General features: G+C 41.8%; 1 protein-coding gene across 1 annotated transcript; it reads left to right on the top strand.

Moving 5' to 3' along the window:
• The first annotated feature begins 263 nt into the window (after positions 1 to 263).
• LOC147441349 (uncharacterized) lies at positions 264 to 3,457 on the top strand. Its single transcript, XM_086483012.1, has 3 exons — positions 264 to 1,341; positions 1,430 to 1,511; positions 1,638 to 3,457. Exons 1-3 carry the CDS (start codon positions 1,285 to 1,287, stop codon positions 1,706 to 1,708), a joined length of 210 nt encoding a protein of 69 aa, XP_086339138.1. The 5' UTR covers positions 264 to 1,284; the 3' UTR covers positions 1,709 to 3,457.
• Positions 3,458 to 22,615: the final 19,158 nt, after the last annotated feature.

Raw genomic sequence — 22,615 nt, forward strand, 5'->3', positions numbered from 1 at the left:
GAGTGCTCATTTTAGTATTCACCTCTTATAAATTAATAGTTAGGTGATGTTGGAACTTGGCACAGAAATGCTAGTTGCTTCTTGCTGGTGAGGGAAAAACGAGGCCACCTGGCCACTGCGGATCCCAGGGAGAGCATGTGCATAGGGAACATCACGTACCATCCCTCTAGCTGTTGCATGCAGTTGTCAAGAAAATGATGACGCTATAGTCATGGAATAGTAAGTGGGTGGGCACGGACTAAATTGAACTCCTTGGCTGTCCTAGCTCCCCTGCATGTTGCACGGTTCTCTCATAGCCACCCACAACTATCGTTCTACACGCTATGCGTTTCCAACTTTCCACATGCGAGCTTTATGCGCCTCGTGAGCTTCCCCTCTTCATTCTGTAAATCGCCCTCTTCATCAAGACGTGGCATTCCACCTCCTCTGCCTGCAGCCTAGATATTCACAGCGCTTTCACCCTACATCGCCATGAACGCCATCTCTGTGCAGGTTCAGTACAGCCTGTGAGGCGAAGGTCTCCATGTCACATATGTCCGGCCCTCAACAGTTACGATCTCTTCTGCAGCATGATTATGTTGGATAACCTGGTGATCATGCACGCTGAGAGCATAGCACTCTTGTTGATGAAGGGGAAGGAGGTCTCATGGCATGGCTTTGCCTAGAAGATTATTTTGATAGGGGAGGTTCACGACTCAGGCCACTACCGCTCATGGTACGCTCAAGGAGGGGGGGCCATGCGGAGAGCTGGGGAGGGCCGTCTCTCTCTCTCTCTCTCTCTCTCTCTCTCTCTCTCTCTGTGCCTGCCTGCCTACGACCGCTGCACAGCGTCAAGACATGCTTCTTCGAGTGAGGAGTCCAATTTAGAATACCGAAGTGTGGGAGCATGTGGGTTGTGTGTGTATGCTGCTGGTTGGAATTGTATGGCATGTGATCTAGATGCATTTTCTGACTTCGCGGAGAATGCAATGCGTTTTACTCTCAGAGACATGTTCACCAATGGGCATGTTATTTTTTACAGCTTTAGTGTAGAACTCCATACAGATGTGCAGGGTTGATGCATCCATGCCAGGGAGGGGTACGCTTGAAAGCTTGGTTTTTGCCATGCCAGATGTGAGGAGTATGCTCTGTTGGGTCGGGGAGTGGGTGGCCATCAGCAAAAGCAAACCAGGCATCTCATCCTCTTTCTATTCTGGGCGGAGCTGATCTTGAAGCTCGGACCATGTAGAAGGGGGAAGCAGCCCACCGACCTGTAGTCATCCTTGGCAACCGGCAGGCTCTCACATGCTCAAGCGGCTGTGGCTTGTGAGGAGGGAGATCATGATCTGCAAAGGGCCAAGTGTAGGGAAAATCATTCTTGTATATGCATGAAATAGTGCAGAGTCGGAGCTTCCATTAATGCAGCTCTGAAATTTGTTGTCTGCTGTAGGTTGCAATAGGATGGGCCACGATAAACAGCTGCTTTGTTTTTACACTCCGATGCAAAGTATATAATCTCCACATAGCCTATGGTTGGTACCTTCTTCTTTCTGCAAAGCAACCGAAGCAATTAGTCTAACCATATTTGTTCCAGCATGTGAAACCAACCGTTTCAGGTCATTGTGATTGAGTGAGTAAATGAATTTTTTTGGCTGTAGGGTTACAGACATGCTGCATCACCTTCATTTTCATTTATTTCAAATGTGTCGGCTTGTACACAAGTTGTTGACTTATTCTATATAATACAATTAGTTTTTTCTAGGTTGAGCTAGAATGCTGTCTTTGTCCAGAACAAGACTTCCACCTTAGTTTAGCCACAAACTCTTCCACAAGTCTAACGATGATGTCGCTTGCCTCAAACAGACCACCCACCAACACGATCTTCGTCGAGGTAGCATGCTTTATCGTATCATCCATGAGAAGGATTTTCTCAAAAAATCCCTTAAATATTCATAGTGGCTTAGTCAACTTGTATCCCAAGTGTGGTGCCCTCACTACAGCAAAAGAAGTTTTCGATGAGCTTCCACTTTAGGATGTTGTCATCTTGAATGCGCTAACCATAGTTCATGCTTGTCATAGCGAGTAGGCGCTCAAACTTTTCAAATCCATGCATTGTAATAACTCATCTCCCTCCCAGTTATGGCTTATGGTCTCTGCTCGGCCTGAAACCCTCAAAGCCTGCGGCAATATGCAAGTTTCTAGAAAGGGACATGAAATACATGTTGGACAAAAATGAAATGCTTTCCTCAGCACTAGTGGATATGTATGCTAAATGTGGTGCCCTTGCAAGTGATCAACTCTTGCTCGATGAGGTTTGCTGCCAGGATCTTGTGTTGTAGACTACACGAGATATACTGAGCATGGCTATTGTGAGAAATCAGTTGAATACCCCAAGCAGGTGCAAGTTGCAAGATCTTCCCCCATTGTTATTACTTTTGCTTATATGATGCAAGCCTATCATCCTCTACATCATGTGTTGTGTATTGCACTTATTGCTAGATATGCTTAGCATGGCTATTTTGAGAAATTGATTGGATGTTCCAAGTTGATGCAGGTTGAGGGATCTTGTGATAGTGTTGTTACCTTTGCTTGCTTGTATGTTGCAAGCCTATGGTGCTCGAGGACTAAGGAAACAGGGAATCAAAATACATTGTGGCTTTGAAAGAACATTTATTGGAAAGGGGTGATGTGCTTGACCCACACATGCTTTAATATTAGCATCATATTGACATTATTACCAAGGCAGACAATAAGGTTGCAAAGAAATTTTACACCATCTATTTGTCTCACTATGAACATCAAAATGGACCTTTTGTGTCTATCTTGTCAATTAGACAAATTCTGGCTCACAAAATCAATGTTATTACATAGAATTGCTTTCTACATTTTGTGCTTTCTATGTTGTGGCATTTTGAGAGCATTTGCCTATCAAAGCTATTCTACGCTCGGTGGAGATTTCCTCACCAGCATGCGAACATGTTCATTGACATTATTGTGGGCCACTCATGCTCTCAAGCCCTACCCTCTTGCAAAACATGCATATACTATTAGGCTGGCAGCCACATTCACTCTCTAGTTTCTCCTCCTCGTAAATATCTTACCCTTGCATTAGCAAATTCCTTATGACTTACCCCTAAACCATTGGATATTCATCCACATCTCCTATACCGACAATAGCGTCAATTTCTTTGTAACTATGTTATTCAATCTAGGGTTACCTTCTTCAAGATTGCAAATTCATCTTTTCAATGCCTAACTTGGACTGGGGTCAAACTTCCAGTCCATAATTAAGTGTAGGTTCACTAGCCATTGGGGCCTCCATCATGGTCCCCTACAAATGTGCTTGCCTCTTTTAGTTGCCACTTTGTCAATCACCAACCTTCTTATCAACTGCTTAATTGTACCATAAGATAGTGTCAATATCGTTAGAGCTTTGATTTTTGGAAAAATGAACTTGAATTGGCAGGCTTTGTGTTTTTATCACTTGTTTCTCTCTCTCTCTCTCTCTCTCTCTCTCTCTCTCTCTCTCATCTATTATTTAGCTCACTCACACCCTCTCTCTCTCTCTCTCTCTCTCTCGTTCTTTGTAGAAGCAAGCCATAGGGCACATTAAAACATCTCTCTTCCCCTAGTTCATCAACCCAGCGGGCTGCCATGCATGGGACAATAGTCTCCCTCTCTCTTTCATTTACACACACACACACACACCTTCCTCATATTTCCCCTCCTCCACGCTCTCATCCCCAGCATAAAGTATCTCTCTCTCTCCCCCTCTTTTATGTCAACCAAGGCGGGCCGCCATGCATTCCCCTCACTCACCCTCTCTCCCTGGCCCACTACTTCCCCTCTCGTCCATACCTTCCCCCTCTCTCTCTCTCTCTCCCTCCCTCTTTCAGCCCCCCACTCCCTCCCTCTCTCGCTCCCATTGACCATCTCTCTCTCTCTCTCTCTCTCTCTCGTTCTCTGTAACCGCGGCAACAGCCCATGCGGGCGTAGTGGAATCTCTCTCTCTCTCTCTCTCTCTCTCTCTCTCCTATACACACATACCCACACTCAATTATTCACCTTCCATCTCAGCCTCTCCTTGGTCCGCTACTCACCTCCTCCCTCTTGCCCCTTCCGTTGACCAAACTCTCTCCTATCTTGATGGTGGCACTGATCCAAGAGCCCGTAGACAGCAGCAAGTAGGAGTAGCTCTCTCCCTCTTCTATTATTCACACACACACCCTCGCCCACATACACCCCTCACCCTCTCCTCCTCACCCGTTGACACGTGCCCTCTCTCATTCTTGCCTGTGTCAACTAGTCCGTAGGCGCAGTAAAGACTCTCTCTCTCTCTCTCTCTCTCACACACACACACACACACACTCTACCTCACTCATGCCACCCTCTCCCTCCCGTGTTCTCTGTGTAACCAAGCTCGCCAGTAAGCATGAAAATAATGAAAAAAAAATAAAAAAAATCTCACTCCCGTTCCCACACACATACTTGTCGGCACATACCCACACACATACACACCCACACGCACCCTCATCTCTTGCTCTCCCCCCTCCGCCCCTCCCCCCTCCGCCCCTCCCCCCCTCGTTTTGACAAATGACACACCCTCTCCCTTACCATATGCACACACAATTCCCCACACTCATAAGAAACATGCCATTACGTACACAAGTACACGCACGAACACATGCACGCCATACGCATGCACAAGAAGGAAAAAGCAAGGAACTCGACATCGACAAAGAGGACGATCAAAAGCATGCAAAAGTGACCGAATTAAGATGTGACACCGAAGGCATGCCCTGACCGGCCTCGAAAGAACGAACGCGTAGCATCTCAGCATCACGCAACAAAACACCAATTCTGACAGCATTAACCTCACACCGGCCACCCGAACCATCAATAACACCCATTGTAAATGCCTTGAACTCCACTCTTCCCTAATAACTTAGCTAACGGTTAGTGGATTGTAAAAATCTCCCCACCCCACTCTTATCTCCCTTCTCTCCTTCTTTGTCTCTCTCACTAGAGAGGCATCTAGACTCTCTACAATGACAAGTGGACCATTAGGTAAGGACCACCTCTCAGGCCTATATAAAGAGGCTTCCACTAAACACAAAGGGGACACTAGAGGCACCACCCAAGCTCCATGCACTCGACATTCCATGCACCACTAAGCACATAATGCATCTCCGAAGCTAGGGAGCTCATGGTATCATGTTTTGTTGTAAGCATGGGCATTTTAGCATTGGCCACATCACCACCACCACCAATCTCTATCCACACCATGGTTGATTTACTAGTCATGACCACCCCATGCACTTAAAGCGCTCACTATCACCCCACAAGGCAACATGAGCATGCTAGGATTGAATGCACCGACGCCATACTACCCCGGGTCACTCTTAGTGCTAGTGATTGACGTTGGCGGCTGCATCATCTTGATGTTTTCCTCAACTAACCTCCCACTAACGTGCTAACCCCGTTAACTCCAAAGTTTTCCATCCACCATATGGCGTTCGCATTCCATCATGTATCCCCGGTGCCAAGATCAAGGTTGGTAACAACCAAGACCACCGGTTGCAAGTATCATCATCATCAATAAGAGTGTGCAATGTTGTCACGATCTTTGAGTCCATTCTCTCTTCTCCTTAGCTTTGTTTTTCCCATATCCGTGGGATGATTCATCTCTTGTATATCACTCTGCTTGTGCTTCATCACGTGCGCCATCACCAATCAGTCATGCTCCATTCCGACCTTATTACATACCTCTCTCATACACACTCTCCTAACTATTGGCTAAGAATTTTCTATATTTAGACGTTTGCTACATCATCATAACTCCTATCCTGAGATGATGCTTGGGGATGTTCAGGCTGTGTGTGGTGTAGAGGCCACCCTATAGGACAAGAATGCCCTACTTTTAGAGTAAAATTCAATGAGAATTGCAATGCTTGTGGGAGGTATGGTCATCAAACTAAGGATTGCATAGTATTTAAGCGCGCGATGGCCAATAGACCAACCTTAGGATGGACAGACACACCTCGAGTTCCTATATTGATGCCGGCCCTACCTCTTGAACAAACGTCACAACACATGGTCCCTAAGGCCCAAAATGTTGTTCAAACAACACCCTTACCACCTCCAGTGCTATAACCGCAACCACCATATCCGAGAATCACTTCTATGAATCAAGTGGGTTGTGAGTCATCTATTGCTTGTTTGGAAGGCTGTGAGGAAGATATAGACCCGAATATTGCCTATGGGATTGATGCTTTGAATAAAGTCCACAATACTACATGGAGGACTATTGGGGACAAGTCAAACCTGACTATCAAGTAGGTGCTCTTGCTGCAAGAGGCCAAAATATCAATTACACTGTCAAGAGACCACCTCTTCAATGCTATGAGTGTGGAGGTCCACATTCTGTGGCCGAGTTTCCTATATTAGGCTACAAATGAATGCCACACAAATGCAAGCCAATCGAGCAAGCACGTCTACAATGCTGATACTCATGTGTAATCGATGTGGCATATATCATTTGATTGTCCAATGTTCGAATAATCCAAATGTACCGAAGATCACGCCATTAAACTTGATTTGAGGTTACCGAGGAGTCATCACAAAGTACACCTGTGGTACCAGTAAATGTACTCACACGATCGATGCTCCAAAAACAAAATTATATTCTTGAAGAAAGAGACATCATCAATCGCCCAATCTCAAAAGAAGAAGAAAACACGAAGGAAGAGATAGCAAAAAGCAGCGAAGTCAGACCCCAGCTCAAAGACCAACATAGGGACTGGTGATGACCCCGTATATATGAACGACGCTAAAGTGGATTGTAATGGGAATGTCCTATGAACTTTGAGAATAGAGGAATTAAGAGAATTGAATACTTCAAGCCTTAGTCAATCAAGCATGAACGTTCATGCCTCTTGAGAATTTATCTTTTAATTTAACATTTCAAAAACCTTAATCATTTAAGCATAAAAATCACCTCAAGCTTTGGGCAAGGTTCCCACAACCACTTTAAGTGTCTTAGCACAACATGCTTGGGTACGATTTCCACATCGAGGTTAGCCCTAGCTTGCGTAAGGTCAAAGGACTTTTTAACACTACTTTTTGGAGGTCTTTAAAAAAGTTAACCCTAAGGACTTTTAGGCTCTATTAGGTGCACGTTGCTCTTTGATAGACTACCTCCATTTGGACCCCTTTTAAGATGTAACTATCTCTCCTCTTGGTCCCTTGCTGAGGTAAATCTAGAAGCACTTATTGCACATTGCTCTTTGGTAGACTGTCTCCTTTTGGACCCCTATTGCGATGCAACCATTTCTCCTTTCGGTCCACTGTTGAGATAGGTTTAGAAGCACATATATATATAATAACTCTTGTTCCCCTTTTATCTTCCCATGTTAAGTGATCAGTTTAATATGAGAAAATCATTTGGTAAAGCTAGATATTATATTTTATGACATTACCTCTCTCTTGAAATCATAGTCGTCCTCGACTATGAGGTAGAGAAGTTAAAGCCTAGTCATTAGTCCATGTCTCTTAGCAGGTAGAGGATCCCTTTTTACCCTACGACATCATTCAAGAATGGATGACTAATCCATTTGGTGTTCGGAAGACTTAGCTACCGCAAGCATGTATGCTCTTTAGTCCATATCATACTTTCAAAGTAGAGTGACAAGTTCTACTTAGTGTTTGGAAGACGTCGTCACACCACCACAAACATGATCCTAAGCATGCAGACTTCTTAAATTTTGTGCACAATAAAAGAAAGAGAATGAGTCTTATAAGACAAAAATGTTGTTCATTTAAAATGCATTTTCATTTGCCTACTCTAGTTTAGCATTGTAAGCATTGAAAAGGTTCATATTATCCTTAAGCTAAGTTTTTTGCATCCATCTAGCATCTTTAAAAGGATAATTCTTAAACTTAACAAGATATCATTGGATAATCTTACCGTTTCTTAGTACCTTGTCTTCGTATCGAAGAATCAATTCGGGCTGCAACACCTCTTCTTTATCTTCGATCTCTGGCGGGCCCTCCATTATTAGTTCTTTTGGTGGCTCTCCCTTGTAAGGCTTGAGTAGGCTCATATGGTTAGCATTGTGAATGAGCCAATGGTTGGGCAACTTTAACTAATAAGCCTTTTCATTGATTGGCTTAAGAATTTTAAAAGAAAGGACCATAGTATCTTTTTGCTAGTTTAGCATATACTCTTGGTGACTCATAGGATTCTTGCACGTAGTATGCCTTAGATGAGCCTTGAGAAACTTTAGCAAGACCCAATTATTTTTCCTTAAAGGCTAAGGCTCTTCTGTGCTTATTGCCTTTGCTTTAAGATGGATATAGCCTCTTTAATCTTTGGAAAAGATTCTTGTGAGTCTCGGCTATATTCATGGTCAACATCGAAGATCTTCCCATATACTTTAAGTAGTAAGGGACTTTTGGATTTTTCCTCTTTAACCTCAAAAGGTGCTTTTCCCATACAAGTATGTACAATGTCATTGTAAGGATACTCTATAAGAGGTAGGTACTTCTCTAATTGTTGAGAACGTTGATCTACTTCTATAACAGAGGCTTTTAGTAGATTCAAGAATCGTTAGTTATTTCACTTTGGTCATCCGTTTGTGGATGATAGGCCGAAAGAGAAATTTAATCTACTTCCTAGATTCTCAAAGAGACCCTTCTAGAAATTACTGGTCATTCTAGGATCTTTGTTCGACACTATGGATGTTGGCAAGCCATGATACTTGAAAATTTGAGATCTAGAGAGGGTCACCGTTTGGTGTGCCTTAATAGTCTTTTTGACAAGCATAGAGTGTGTTTTCTTGCTAAGTCTGTCGACTGAAACAGTCCAATTTTCTTCCCTTGATCAAATTTTAATTTTTGGTATACCATGCATTTTGAAACATACTCTTGTATGTTTACTTTACATGGTAAACCAAAAGAAATACATTTCTACTCCTTGAAGAGTAGATTATGGAATCCCTCTTTGCCTCGCATAAGAAGAAGCATGGGATTCGTACATGACTTTCTTAGTGTATTGGTGAGTAACACGTAGCCTATTTTTGTTTGGAAGATAATCGTCCTCCAAGGTGAATTGTTCTTTTTTTCTTCCCTAATGCAAAGGCTGTAATTACCTTCTTAAAGTCTTGGTCAGTAGCATCCTCATCAATCATAAAAGATAGATCATTGTGATTTGCTAAAGACACCACATTTACCCTTGGCCATTGTGAAAGTGCATCGACCACTTGATTGTGCTTGCCAGCAATGTGAGCAGTATAAAATTTAAATTGCAAAAGAAAATTTGTCCACCTCATTTGTTTGTCGGAGAGCTTGGTTTGTGTCATGAATTTCTTGAGGCTTTGTGATCCATTCGTAGGATGAATGGAGCCCCCAAGAGATAGTGTTTCCATGTGTCTAGGGCATGTAGAATAGCTAAAAGCTTTTTTTCATATATGCCCAAGACCCGTTCATTGGCATTGAGCCTTCAGCTCTCATATGCTATGGCATGCCCTTCTTGAAGCAAAATTGCTCCAAGGCAATCACCACAAGCATCACATTGGACCTCAAATGGCTTTGAGAGATCCGGACGCATGAGGACTGGTTGAGAGGTAAGCTTCTCTTTGAGCTTGTCAAAAGCATTTTGTTCTTTAGCAGTCCATGAGTACTTAACGTTCTTCTTTGTTAAGTCATGCAATGGCCCTGCTATTTGAGAGAATTTTGCTATGAAGCATCTATAGTATGCACACATACCAATAAAGCTTCTTAGCTCATGTAGATTCCTTGGATTACGCCATGCTTTTATTACCTCCAACTTTCATGGATCCCTACGGATACCATCTTGAGATAATGTGGCCTGAATATTGAATTTCTTGGAGAAGAAATTCACTTTTCTTTTGATTAATGAAAATATTATTCTCTCACAACTTGAAAGATTACCTAGAGGTGTCACTTGTACTCCTCATGTAATGGAATTGGCCTATTTAACTTGAGAGTAGCGGAAATTAATGAGAGTACTTTTGAGAAATGACTTTGTGAGCATAGCAGGTGAACATAATTGAAGATAGCAACATAATCATAGCAATTAGTTAACTTGGCATGAACAATACTTTTGCAAGAGAGAGAATTTAGAGAACATGACAACAGTTGAGGACCGGATTTATGTGGATCCGGTCCCCCCTCCAATAGGCATTTGTATTATGATTTCTCCCATTAAGAGAGACTTGTTACAATACAATCTTTGTGTTCCTTGTGACCTAGGTGATGCAATGAAGATGGAAAGCTTTATGCATCACAAGCATAACATAAACTTGAAGAAATATTTAGCTATCGCAAGCCTCAGTCCCAAGACCTCAAACACCTTCGAAGGTGGAGAGAGCTAGCAGGGAATGATGGTAGGGAAGAGGAAGAAGAAACATTTCATAGGAGAAAGAATTAGTTCCTCACTTATCATAACTCTTGTTGCTAGCATACATAATATCATAGTAATGAAGAAGAAGGAGATGGTAAGCTTAAGCATTGAAGCATGGCTCTTGGTTGGATTTACACTCCATAGCCAAGAGTGTTGGTGTTGGCTCTCAACCTCTACTTGCTTGGAGAAGGAGAGAGAGAGCTCTTGCACTTTGCATAGCACACAATGAGAGTGTTTGCGAGTGTGTGTGGGTGAGAATACCCCCTAAGCAACCCCCTAGCTTGCTTGGGTCGACCCCCCCTTGTAGCTCATGCTTAAAGCTCATTGGACCCCTCCAGGCCTAGTCAATCATAAGCAGGAGGCACAAGCAGCAGGGGTAGCCTTGAGACAAGTGTCCCCCTTTCCCCTTTGAGAGAGAGGGCTAGATAAATTCTAAATCAATTAATTAAATCTCCTAAATTATTATTGGACCCCTTGGGTAGCCAACCAATAGGCTTCAGGCACACCATGAGGGCAACATGAGGAGGAACTTGACAAGTGTCCCTCTTGCTTTCTTTGAACCATGCATGCCTTGTGTGAGTGTGTGGGTGTTCTCTCTCATCCCCTCTCATGTAGGGCTTGCCCCCTCCTTGTAGGGATTGGATATTTGACTTTTAGACACCTCAAGCCCCTCATCCATAGGCCCAGTTCCCACCACAAGCTTGGCCCGTAAGCACTTTAAGCTTGGGCTGGGTTCTCACGTCAAGTGCAACCCTAGCATCTCAAGTATGTCAAGAACCTCAAGCATCTCAATCATCAAGAATCTCAATCATCAAGCACCTCAAGCACCTCAGTCATCAAGCATGACAAGCAGGACTAGCACCTTGAGCTAGGTCGGGTTCCCGCCTCAAACCCTAGCTTACCTAAGGTCAAAGGACTTTTACACACATTATTGGAGGTCTTCAATGAAGCTAACCCTAAGGTCTTATGCTCCATTGGTTATCATTGCTCTTTGATAGACCATCTCTAATTTGGGCCCCTTTACCATTGGCCCCGTGTTGAGGTAGATCTATAAGCACATGTCTATATCTTAACACTTGTTCCCGTTTATTCTCCCACATTAAGTGATCAATTTAATATGAGAAAATCATTTGGGTTGGCTAGATATTAGATATTAGATTTTATGACACCTCAAGAGAATTTGAGTGGCCTAAAGATTTTTGTCCATTGTAAGTTTGAATGCAACTAGAGCATTTGTCAGTGATCGTATTTAGTGCTCTATAGTCGACACACGTGATATGTGTCATCTTTCTTTTGCACTAAAAGTAGTGGTGAAAAGAATAGAGAGGAGCTGGGCCTCACCATCTCTTTTTCCACCAATTCATGTTGTTGACTCATGATCTCCTTTTGTTGAGCTTGTGAAACTCAATAAGGAGGTTTATTAGGAGGTGAGCTTCCTAGTAGAAGCTTATTGCATGGATTCATCATCCCCTCGTTTTGGAGGTAGCTCACTAGGGATGTCATCATTGAAAACATCTTGGAATCCATTTAGGAAACTAGAAAACTCTAATTCCTCTTTATTCCCTTTATTGCTACTTGTGAAAACATTAGAATCATTTACAGATTCTCTAACAAAAATCATATATTTAAAAATAGAGCTTTTCATTGACTTATCAAAAGCAAGTGTATTTACCAAGGATATGGTGTTCCCTGACTCGTTAGCATCTATGTACATGCTCTTTTTCCTGTAGGTGAAGTAGATTCTCCTTTCAGAGAGCTTCATGTTGGCAGCCATGTGATTGAACCATGGTGCCCCTAGGATAACATCCTCATGTTGGAGAGGAGAGATTAAAAAAAAAATCTTTGTCGATGTATCTTTGGACATGAAGCCTCAACTTCCCAATCAAGGGAGTAACGGGAGCTTGTTGTCCCATGAAAGCTGTGTCAGCAGTTACAATATCTCCCATCTCAAAAACTTGAATGCCCAACTTGGTGGCCAACTCCGTTGATATGAAGTTGTGAGTAGAGCAAGGGTCAAACAAGATGAAGGCATGCTCCCTTACTTTTCCCTGAGCATAGGAGAGGAATGAGCCTTTGCAATGAATATCCTCTTTTGGAGCTTCAACCATGGAATCTCTAGGAGTGTCATTGCAAACATTTCTTTTGGGGAAAGAACGATAACCATGTCCTTGCTCCCCACACTTAAAGCATTTATGGTCTTTACGAAAGGCCTCTAATTCTTTGGGAGAGAGCTTATTTTTTTACCTTTGTAAGATCCTTTCTCCTTGGCCTTGTTGTTGTTGGTGTTGGTGTTGCCTTGGGAAGAGTTTTGAGCATTGCTCTTCCCTTTAGATTCATTTCGATCCTCGTTTTCCATGGGCTTGAAATTTCTTCTTACCCCTTGTTGGAAATTGATCCTTGAAGCAACCATAGTGTGGTAGATGGATTTGGTCGTTGTGAGTTGACATACTCGGCCATTTCTTCAGGTAATACCACACAAAATTGTTGCTTTTGTTTAATGAAGTCTATCCTTTGAAAGGCTGTAGCTTTGAGATGTAAACCCCAAAACTTGTCTACATATTTGTGGATAGACTCGTTGAAGAGTAGCTTCAAACTCCGTCATTTGGTAAGCACTTTGTCCTTTGCATCGCTTGCAAGGAATTGCTTCATGATGGAAACTCGTAGAGTTTTTCATGTCTATGGAGCCTCGCCGCTGCCACGAAGGCTAGCCCACCATTGACGGCCAAAGGTCTCATCAAATTGTTGGATGAAGACCACTACTTTGTTGGTGGCACCAAAGGTGCCATCATAGATGAGAAAAGAGATACTCTTTCCTCCCCATTTGATTTGCTTAAGCTTTTGGGACCTTCCCCATGCAGGGTAAGTTTTGCAATGTCCTCTCCTCTTGTATTCTCTAGGAGAATAACTATTGCTTTCGTCGAAAAAGGAGAAAGGTGAAGAAGAAGGAGAAGAGGGCGACCTCTTTCTTTCCTTTTTCTTCCTTTGTTTCCTTTCTTTCCTTTTGGAGTGATGAGGAGAAGGACTATGGGTTGACCGTTTCCTCTTGGGAGGAGTTGGCGATAGTCTAGACCGCCGTCTTCATGGAGCCACATCTTTAGAGGAACTTAGGGATTCACTTCTTTCTCATTCTTTGGATTCCTTGTCTCTTATGGGAGAGAGTCTTCTTTTGAAAGTCTCATCAAGAGGCCTCATAAACTCTCTCTCCTCTTGGAGAGGAAGGGATATCCCATAAGCACAAAGCTGTTGGGTAACTTTGGCTTGCAAAGTAGGGTTGCCCATAGCTTAATGCAACCTAGTAACAAGATAATTGATAAACATGGGGGCATCATCATTAGCACCTTCATGTGAAAAATCAAAGTTATCAATGTTCATTCTACTCTCTTGGTTATTATCAGCCATGCTAATTATACTTATGTGTTTACTTAGTGTATCCTTTGGTAATTCAAAACCTTAGTTGCTATTCCTCTTAGCCTTTGAAAATAAGCACTTAAGTATCTACACCCACGGCTCGAATTGGTTAATTATAGAGAGTAGTGGGGTGGGTCTAACATAGCAAAATTTCCGAGGGATAGCTCCTTTCAGACTTCTTATGGCTCAATAATGGTAAAGCCATAGGCAAGTCTAAAAAGACCCCATTATTAAGACCAAAGCTCCCGAGGTGTGCACCATATTGCACATAGTGGGCTCAACAAAACCGATAATAGATCCCAGTCTCGCTTATCCTAATATAATTAACATAATCAAACATTAATAGGCTACTTAAGAACCTCTCTTCTTAAGCAAGAAAGAGAAACCAAACGCTCTAATACCAATGTAATGAGAATGGACTATGAACTTTGAGAATAGCGGAATTAAGAGAATTAAGGTGAGCATTTTTGTAAAATCACTTTGAGAACATAGAGGGTGAACTTAATTGATGGTAGCAACATAAACATAGTACTTAATTAACTTGGCATGAACAATACTTTTGCAAGAGAGAGAGTATTAGAGAACATGACAATAGTTGAGGACCCGATTTTCGGGGAATGAGGGTAGGGAAGAGCATTTCATAGGAGAAAGAAATAGTTCCTCACTTATCATCACTCTTTTTGCTTAGCATAGCATAATAGCATAGTAATGAAGATGAAGAAAATGGAAAGCTTAAGCATTGAAGCATGACTCTTGGTTGGATAACATTCCATAGCCAAGAGTGTTGGTGTAGGCTCTCCACAAGCTTGGAGAAGGAGGTGGAGCTCTTGCACTTTGCACTCCACACAATGAGAGAATGTGTGTATGTGTGTGTGGGAGAGTATACGTCCTCTCTCTCTCTCTCTCTCTCTCTCTCTCTCTCTCTCTCTCTCTCTCTCTCTCGTTCTCGTTCTCTCATTCTCTCGTATTATTTTATTATTTCATTTGGAAATGTGCCCTCTTTTTCCTCTTTTGAGAGAAAGAATTTAATTATTTATTTTTATGTATCTAAATTCTCATTGGACCCCTTTAAAACCTAACCAATAGCATTCAAGCACATCATGAGGGCCACATGTGGAGGATCATTTGAACATGTCTCTTTTATGCTTATTAAGTCATTTGGTTGAATTGAATACTTCAAGGACTTAGTCAATCAAGCAAGCATGTGTCTTTTGTGCTTCTTAAGTCATTTATTTTGAATTGAATACTGAATTTAAAATTTCAAAAACCTTAGTCATTTAAGTATAAAAATCACCTCAAGCTTTGGGCAAGGTTCCCACAACCACTTTAAGTGTCTTAACACAACATATTTGGGTACGATTTCCACCTCGAGGTTAGCCCTAGCTTGCGTAAGGTCAAAGGACTTTTTAACACTACCTTTTAGAGGTCTTTAATGAAGCTAACCCTAAAGTCTTTTAACCTCCATTAGATGCACGTTGCTCTTTGATAGACTACCTCCGTTTGGACCCCTTTTGAGATGTAACCATCTCTCCTCTTGGTCCCTTGCTGAGGTAAATCTAGAAGCACTTATTGCACATTACTCTTTGGTAGACCGTCTCCTTTTGGACCCCTATTGAGATGCAATCACTTCTCCTTTCGGTCCCCTGTTGAGATAGGTCTAGAAGCATATATATATATATACTAACTCTTGCTCCCCTTTTATCTTCCCATATTAAATGATTAGTTTAACATGAGAAAATCATTTGGTAAAGTTAGATATTATATATTATGATAGGATTTTTATTCAGGTGAAACCATGGAGACAAAAACAACCACTAAGAAAGAAACCAACAAGGAAGATCGTCATGAGCCACAATGGCCAGGACCCAAGAAGAAGATAGGAACTTACCCAAACCCTACAGAGGAGATCAAGCGAGTCAAACAATTAAGGAGTTTGGTAGAAGATACCCAAAGGGATCTAGAGCCAGCACTATGCAGATCCATATTACAGACACATTGTTCCCTACGCAACAACAACCTCCTCACAAAGTCCATAGACCCCTAGCCATACCTAGTGTCATCCAAGAAGAAAGTGACTTAAAGTCATGGGAAAGTGGGAGTACTCACTTCTTGTTGAAAAGAATATTAACAGAGGGACTATCTGACCCTATCAAAGAAATGGAGATCCCAATTTCCCCATGTCAAGGGACTAAAGCCCAAAAGGTGCCGTTAAATATTTCCAAATTGATGGATTTCATGGCTTCATAAGTTAGAACCATTATCATGTCCAAACTATATGGAGACCCTGAGCTATTCTTAGCTCTTCGAGCTTTCCTCAATGGAGAATTGAAGGTTGGGCTACCACAATTTGCATAGATGGATGGAGCTAGGGAGATGCCAATAGAGGAGGAACACTTAGATCCACAACCCAACCTAGATGAGAACCCTGTTGTAGAAATACATGTTAACAAGTTGGGACAATACTTTGAGGGTGATGAATCCAATTCAACCATAACAATCACTACCAAGGGATTAAGTGTGAAGGTAATCCTTGATGGTGGCGTTGGGGTTAGCATTGTGACTAAAAACTACTGGGAAACTATGGGAAGACCTCACTTTGGGACCAGAACCATAGTAGTAAAGATGGCCAGTGGGTCTATTGTTAAACTTATTGGGATGCTAGAAGATGTCAAGATCAAGGTCTTTGGACATAAAATAAGAAATGTCTTCATTGTTATGGATTTCTCCAAGCACACTATGGCATCTGAGATGATCTTAGGACTTCCTTTCATGAGATAAGCAAAAATGGTGCATGATTGGTCTAAAAACCATGTCTACTTGCAGTTCCAAGATTCTATCATTCGAGTGGATCTTGTAACTGGTCGAGCACATCCTCTAGGAAACAGGTTTATAATTGATCATACATCTGACACCACAGTTCACTCGGCCCCATTGCAGTATTATTACACATGTAAAATGGACACTGATGTTGGGGAAGATTCTCCTTATATGGATGTACTACCTGGGATGACTGAGTCGAACAATGTGGATTGGGTCCACTTATCAGCAACCATAGACACTTGGGGAAACAGGGGGACGACCTAGGTAACACCTGAGGGGGATGAAATTCCACCACTTGTACCCTTAAATATGCTAGAAGCAATGCATATAGCTTTTGATAACCTACAAGATGAAGGTTTGACTGGCATTGGAACAAGTAGCATCTCACAAGACTATAGCCCACACGATTTGGGGTCATAATCGTCAATTGAAATTGACTCTGAGGATGAAGAATTTGAGTTAAATCTTAGTGCAAATGTGGGGACAAACCATTCAGGGCCTAGTGGTACCCTAGATGACAATCTATCCAAGGGAGCAGAAGACACAAGTAGCGATTCATCTAGTGACTCTTCACTAGAGATCGGTCATAATCAAAAATTAGACAAGAAGAGTAAGAGATATAAGAGGCGACGATATTGAGCCAATGTGTGTGTAGAATAAATGAAAAGAAATCTACCACAGAATGGCTTAATTATATAGGGGCATGTGATGCTCATCGGAAGTTGGTAGATAACTGGGGTGAATACCTTCAAAGCGTTATGTGGTGTAATCTACAACCCATTGAAATCGCACAACTAGAGGCTATAGAGAAGCCAAATTTGAGTCGTACCGTAAGGAGACAAAAAAATTGAGAGTTAGCTCAAGAAAAAAAGGAATCGGAAGTGAAATTACAGTCCACAGAACAACAGGACCCAATAGACTTACACCCTACACCTGAACATTTCAAATCCTACACCATAGATGAACGTAAGGTTGTGTATAAAAGGCTCAAATAAAACCTATCGATGGAAGCAATGGAGTTTATGATAGTCCAACGATAGTTAAGGAAATAGAGTTAGCAGACCCAAGAGAAGAGTCCAAACTTGTTTTCATTACCCAAGATCTGACAGAGATTGAGGAGTGTGTACTTAAAGAACTTCTCAAGGAATTCAAGGATATATTTTCTTGGACATATTATGATATGAAAGGTGTTATATCTTCCGTGGTTGAGCACACAATCCCCATGAATAGCATGGCTAAACCAGTTCAACAACAACCCTACCAAATGAATCCTAAATATGCAAAGATCGTTCAAGAAGAGATTGAAAAGCTTGTGAAATGCGGATCCATATACCCTATTGAGCACTTAGAATGGGTGTCTCCAATAGTGATTGTGCCGAGAAAGAATGGGAAACTCAGAGTGTGAGTGGATCTCAAGAAGGTCAATGCCGCCACTAGGAGGTACCATTACCCCTTGCCATATTCAGAACATGTGCTTGAAAGAGTTGCACGGAAGGAAGCTTATAGCTTTTTAGATGGGTACTCTAGTTACAATCAAATCACAATCGCGCTAGAGGACCAAGCTAAAACAGCCTTTATAACCGAATTTGGAGTATTCGCATTTTGTGTTATGGCTTTTGGCTTTCAAAGATTAATAAACACTGCTTTTAGAGAATATTTGAGGGAGCTTTGTGAAGCTTTCTTAAATGACCTTTGTGTTTATTCCTCTTGGAAAGAACATCTATCATGCTTACAAAAAGTGTTTGAGAAGTGCAGATTGTATCGCATCTCCTTAAACCCTTTCAAATGCCAATTTTGGGTTAAACACGGAGTCATTTTAGGACATATAGTGTCCAAAAATGGGATTTCCACAAATGGAAGCAAAATTAAAGCCATTGCTGAATTGCCACCACCTACAAACTATAAAGGAGTTCAAAGGTTCATGGGCCATGTTGGTTATTACCGACGGTTTATTTTAAACTTTGCCAAGATAGCTCATCCATTGTACAAACTTCTTATCGAGTTTCATTGGATTGTGGAGTGTGACCATGCTTATGAGTCATTGAAAAATACCTTGACAAGCGCTCCCATTCTATGAGTGCCCAATTGGAATATAATTTTCCATGTGTATATTGATGCATCAAACTTTGCTATTGGGTTTGTTCTAACTCAACCACGAGAACATAAATTGGACTACCCCATTAGCTTTGCAAGTCGTCAATTGAATGATGCCAAGAGAAACTACACCACTACAGAAAGGGAAGGTTTAGGTATGATTTACGGAGTAAAGAAATTTTGCTACTACTTTCTGCCCAACAAGTTTGTTTTCTATGTTGATCACCAAGCCTTGCTATATCTAGTAAATAAACCTTGTTCCACGGGAAGAAGTACACGATGGTTGTTAATTCTCCTTGAGTTTGATTTTACCGTTGTGGTCAGACCTAGTAAAAGACATGCCATGGCAGATCATTTGTCTCGCATACCCAATGGTGAAGCCCCTACTGGAGTCGATGATGAATTGCCCCATACTTCGAGACCATGCCTGAATGGAGTGAGAAGATTGTGAACTTTCTAGTTAATGGTTTTCCACCCAAAGAGCTTCGTAAGGACATAGCTCGAAAACTGTTAAAATAATGTGAACCTTATTCTCTTATTGCAGGAACTCTCTACATGCTAGGGAAGGATAATATTCTTAGACGTTGTGCCCGTGAGGATGAGTATTTATACATAGTTCAAGAAGCCCACATGGGTGTAGCCGGAGGACATTTCTCAGGGGAACTAACTGCTATAAAGGTGTTGTAATCAAGCTATTGGTGACCTATCTTATTCAAGGATGCATCACTTTTTGCAAAAGGATGTGATGAATGCCAACGTTACAAGATCACACAACTAAAGGATAAGATGCCCTTACATCCTATTAAAGTGACTCAACCATTTGAAAAATGGGGTTTAGACTTTGTAGGTCCAATTAGTACAGCAACTCGTAGCACTCAATCTCGATATATTATCATTGCCACTGACTATGTAACAAAGTGGGTGGAAGCCAGGGTGACACGTAAGGCTGATGCAAGGTCAAATGCCAAGTTTCTCTTTGAGAACATTATTACAGGATTTGGTTGTCCCTTTGAGATTGTGAGTGACAATGGCACTCATTTTATAAAAGGAGTGATAAAAGAACTCGCTACCAACTTCATGATAGCTCACCATAAGTCCACACCTTATTATCCACAAGGAAATGGCCAAGCTGAGAGTACCAATAAGACCTTAATCTCTAGCTTGACAAAAATGTTGAAAGCTCATTGCACAAATTGGGATTTGAAGCCGACTTCAGCCCTATGGGCTTATCATACTTCTTACAAAGTGGCTATTAATTGTACACCATTCAAAATGGTATATGGCCAAGAAGCAGTTATGCCATGAGAGTTTGTAATTCCTAGTCTACACGTAGCTTCACAAGAATGTTGGGATGGTAACCCTTTAGTTGAGTGCTTATATACCGTTGAGAGGCTAGATGAAGAAAGGCAATTGACTGTGCAAAACTCACTTGTGAAGAAAGATAGGAGGAAGAAATGGTTTGACCATCATCTAAAGAACAAAGATATCAATGTTGGTGATAAAGTCCTTATGTATGGAGTGCGTAACGAAAAGAAAAAGTTGAAATATGCAATAGAAGGACCATATAGAGTATATGAAATCACCCCACAAGGAACCATTCGTGTGGAGACTCTTCTTGGAGTTGAAACCATCGGATTCCTCAATGGTAGCAAATTTAAAAAATATTATGATCCTTTAAGCCAAGAGGAGCTACGTGCCATCCATCAAAAAAAGGCAGCGAAGACACAAATAGAATTGAAGAAGATACAAGCTCAAGCTGAGGCTAAAGAGCGACAACAACACATAAGACACCAACGAGAGGCCAACCTTGGAGTTACACATGCATTCCACGTTGAAACAGAGGATGATTAGTTGGACTCTGATACACCTCTACGATACCCTATTGAGCTAAATAGCGCCTATGGAAAAGTGCTATATAACGCCTTATTGGACACGGGTGCTAAGTATAATCTGCTATCATATGGGGTGTGGTGTCAGTTAGGGAAGCCACCTCTATCTGAGAGTATTATCCAAGTCAAGGGTGTCAACAAGAAAAAAACTATGGTTTTTGGAACTGGCACACTTCTGTCAGTTGTGACAATGGGGTTGTAGCTCAAGACTTTTTGGGCATGCCTGTTGGAACTATGGAGGGTAATATAAACCTAGGATGCACGTGGATGATAGCCACCAAATGCACTATTGATTGGGGAACTGGGGGTGTCACAATGCAGAAACCAACACTTAGCCCTCCCACTCAAGCCATAGTCCCTGAGATATTGCCTCTTAAGGAAATAAAACCCAAAACATTGCATGTCCAAGAGGTTGAACCAAAAAGGAGTTTACTAATGTGATGAGCCTGAGGAGGGTAACAGTGTTATATGGCCCCCCAAAGTTACAAAATTAAAATGTTGAAAACGAACAAAAAGAAAATATCAAAGTGCCACAATGTAAAATCTTAAGCAGGAAGAGAAATCTCAGCTTCATTTGGTACTTCACTCACATGTATCGCCTATGGTACTAGAGTCCTAGAGGTTCCCAGTGTGGGCGCTTTTCCTTGAAAAGCAAAAAACCCAAGACATACAAAGTAAGTACACACATCAAAATTGAATCAATGTGAAAAGACTTTGGGTGGTCAAATGATTTTATGAGCAATTCCTTTTATCGTAGCTTAACTACAAGGTCTTCTAGGTATAGTCTCTAGTCAACCTTCGGACATAAAATACTTGGCTCTTGCGATTAAACAACTTAATTGACCAGAGAAAATTGAGAAGCTTGTCCTTGATATTAATAGTTGATCTCTAGTGCCTTTCGAACGTTAAATTAGCGACCCCGTACTTGTTTAGTCTTTGACCTTTACATATGTTTATGCATTTGATTATATTATAATTTAATGTTTATTGCTAGCAAATTTTTTAAAATTCTATTACCAATCAATTTGTCTGCCTACAACTGCATATGCTTTTTAATTGTATATGAGAATGCAATTACTGTGTCAATTTTGTTTGATTTTGCAGTGAGTGAAGAAAGCTAAGGACATTCATCACAAATGCTCTTCCACCTCGATGAACGAGCTTCAACTCAGAGCTTCAACTCAGAGCTTCAACTCAATAGATTCCGAGGATAGATCTACATCAGGAAGGGGGGCATGTTAACCCTCACGGACACCGTATCACCTACGACAGATGCCGTATTATTTATTTGGTAGAGTTAGGGACTAGGCTTGTCGGTCCAATAGCAAAAGGGTAAGAGTGATTGCCGATGAGAGACGCACTCTAACTGGAACATTCAAGGGGTAGTTGGCTAAGCATGGGCACCCAAGTGTGAATGGGCGAGCTCATATAAAATTCACCTAAACCTAAAAAACACTCATTCTTTCATTTGTGCAATTGAAGAGTGCTCTTGCTCCATCTCCATCTTCTTCTTTATCTCCTTGTGTGTGTGTGTGTGTGTGTGTGTGTGTGTGTGTGTGAGAGAGAGAGAGAGAGAGAGAGAGAGAGAGAGAGAGTGTCTGTGTGCGCGTATGTCGCACGTGTCAATGCAAGGAACTTGCCGATACAGTGTGTGCGAGCCACAAATGGCTCCAAGCACACAACAAGACTAAACTAGTAAGCTCAAAGATGGCATTGGTGTGTCACTCACCGCTCTACGCTTCCTGTCGTGGAGGATTCCTCACCGCGAAGAAGAAGAAGCTGCAGTCGTGCCGCGCTCAACCGCTTCGCCGCCGTCGTGCCGTCGTCGCAATGCTCGATCACACACACTGACTCTCTCTCTCTCTCTCTCTCTCTCTCTCTCTCTCTCTCTCTCTCACACACACACACACACACACACACACACACACACACACACACACACACAAGGAGGTGAAGAAGAAGAAGATGGAGATGGAGCAAGAGCACTCTTCTATTGCACAAA

Source organism: Adiantum capillus-veneris, chromosome 15, assembly GCF_014529385.1.
Source record: "Adiantum capillus-veneris isolate H3 chromosome 15, ASM1452938v2, whole genome shotgun sequence".
Lineage (NCBI taxonomy): Eukaryota > Viridiplantae > Streptophyta > Polypodiopsida > Polypodiales > Pteridaceae > Adiantum > Adiantum capillus-veneris.